At 66.6% G+C, this 416-nt stretch overlaps 1 protein-coding gene across 1 annotated transcript in view; it reads right to left on the bottom strand.

Moving 5' to 3' along the window:
• LOC128019165 (fibroin heavy chain) overlaps window positions 1-416 on the bottom strand; it is a 2,333-nt gene continuing 1,917 nt past the window's right edge. The window contains exon 5 of the mRNA XM_052605218.1: window positions 1-416. This exon is cut by the window's right edge and continues 642 nt beyond it. Within this exon, the coding sequence (XP_052461178.1) occupies window positions 1-416 (416 nt within the window).

A 416-nucleotide genomic window follows, 5' to 3' on the forward strand; every position in this document is an offset into this window, starting at 1 on the left:
TCAACGACTGTGGCCCTGGCCCCGGCCACTTCCCTGACCGCTGCCGTGACCCATTCCCCTGCCCATTCCCTGGCCCTGCCCCATTCCCTGCCCCGTTCCCTGGCCCATTCCCTGGCCCTGACCCTGACCCATTCCCTGGCCCATTCCCTGACCCTGGCCCTGACCCATTCCCTGACCCTGCCCCATTCCCATTCCCTGGCCCATTCCCATTCCCTGGCCCATTCCCATTCCCTGGCCCATTCCCTGGCCCTGACCCATTCCCTGGCCCTGGCCCTGACCCTGACCCATTCCCATTCCCTGGCCCATTCCCATTCCCTGGCCCTGGCCCTGACCCATTCCCTGGCCCTGACCCATTCCCTGGCCCTGGCCCTGGCCCTGACCCATTCCCATTCCCTGGCCCATTCCCTGGCCAATTC

This window comes from Carassius gibelio, chromosome A8 (assembly GCF_023724105.1).
Source record: "Carassius gibelio isolate Cgi1373 ecotype wild population from Czech Republic chromosome A8, carGib1.2-hapl.c, whole genome shotgun sequence".
Taxonomy (NCBI): Eukaryota; Metazoa; Chordata; class Actinopteri; order Cypriniformes; family Cyprinidae; genus Carassius; species Carassius gibelio.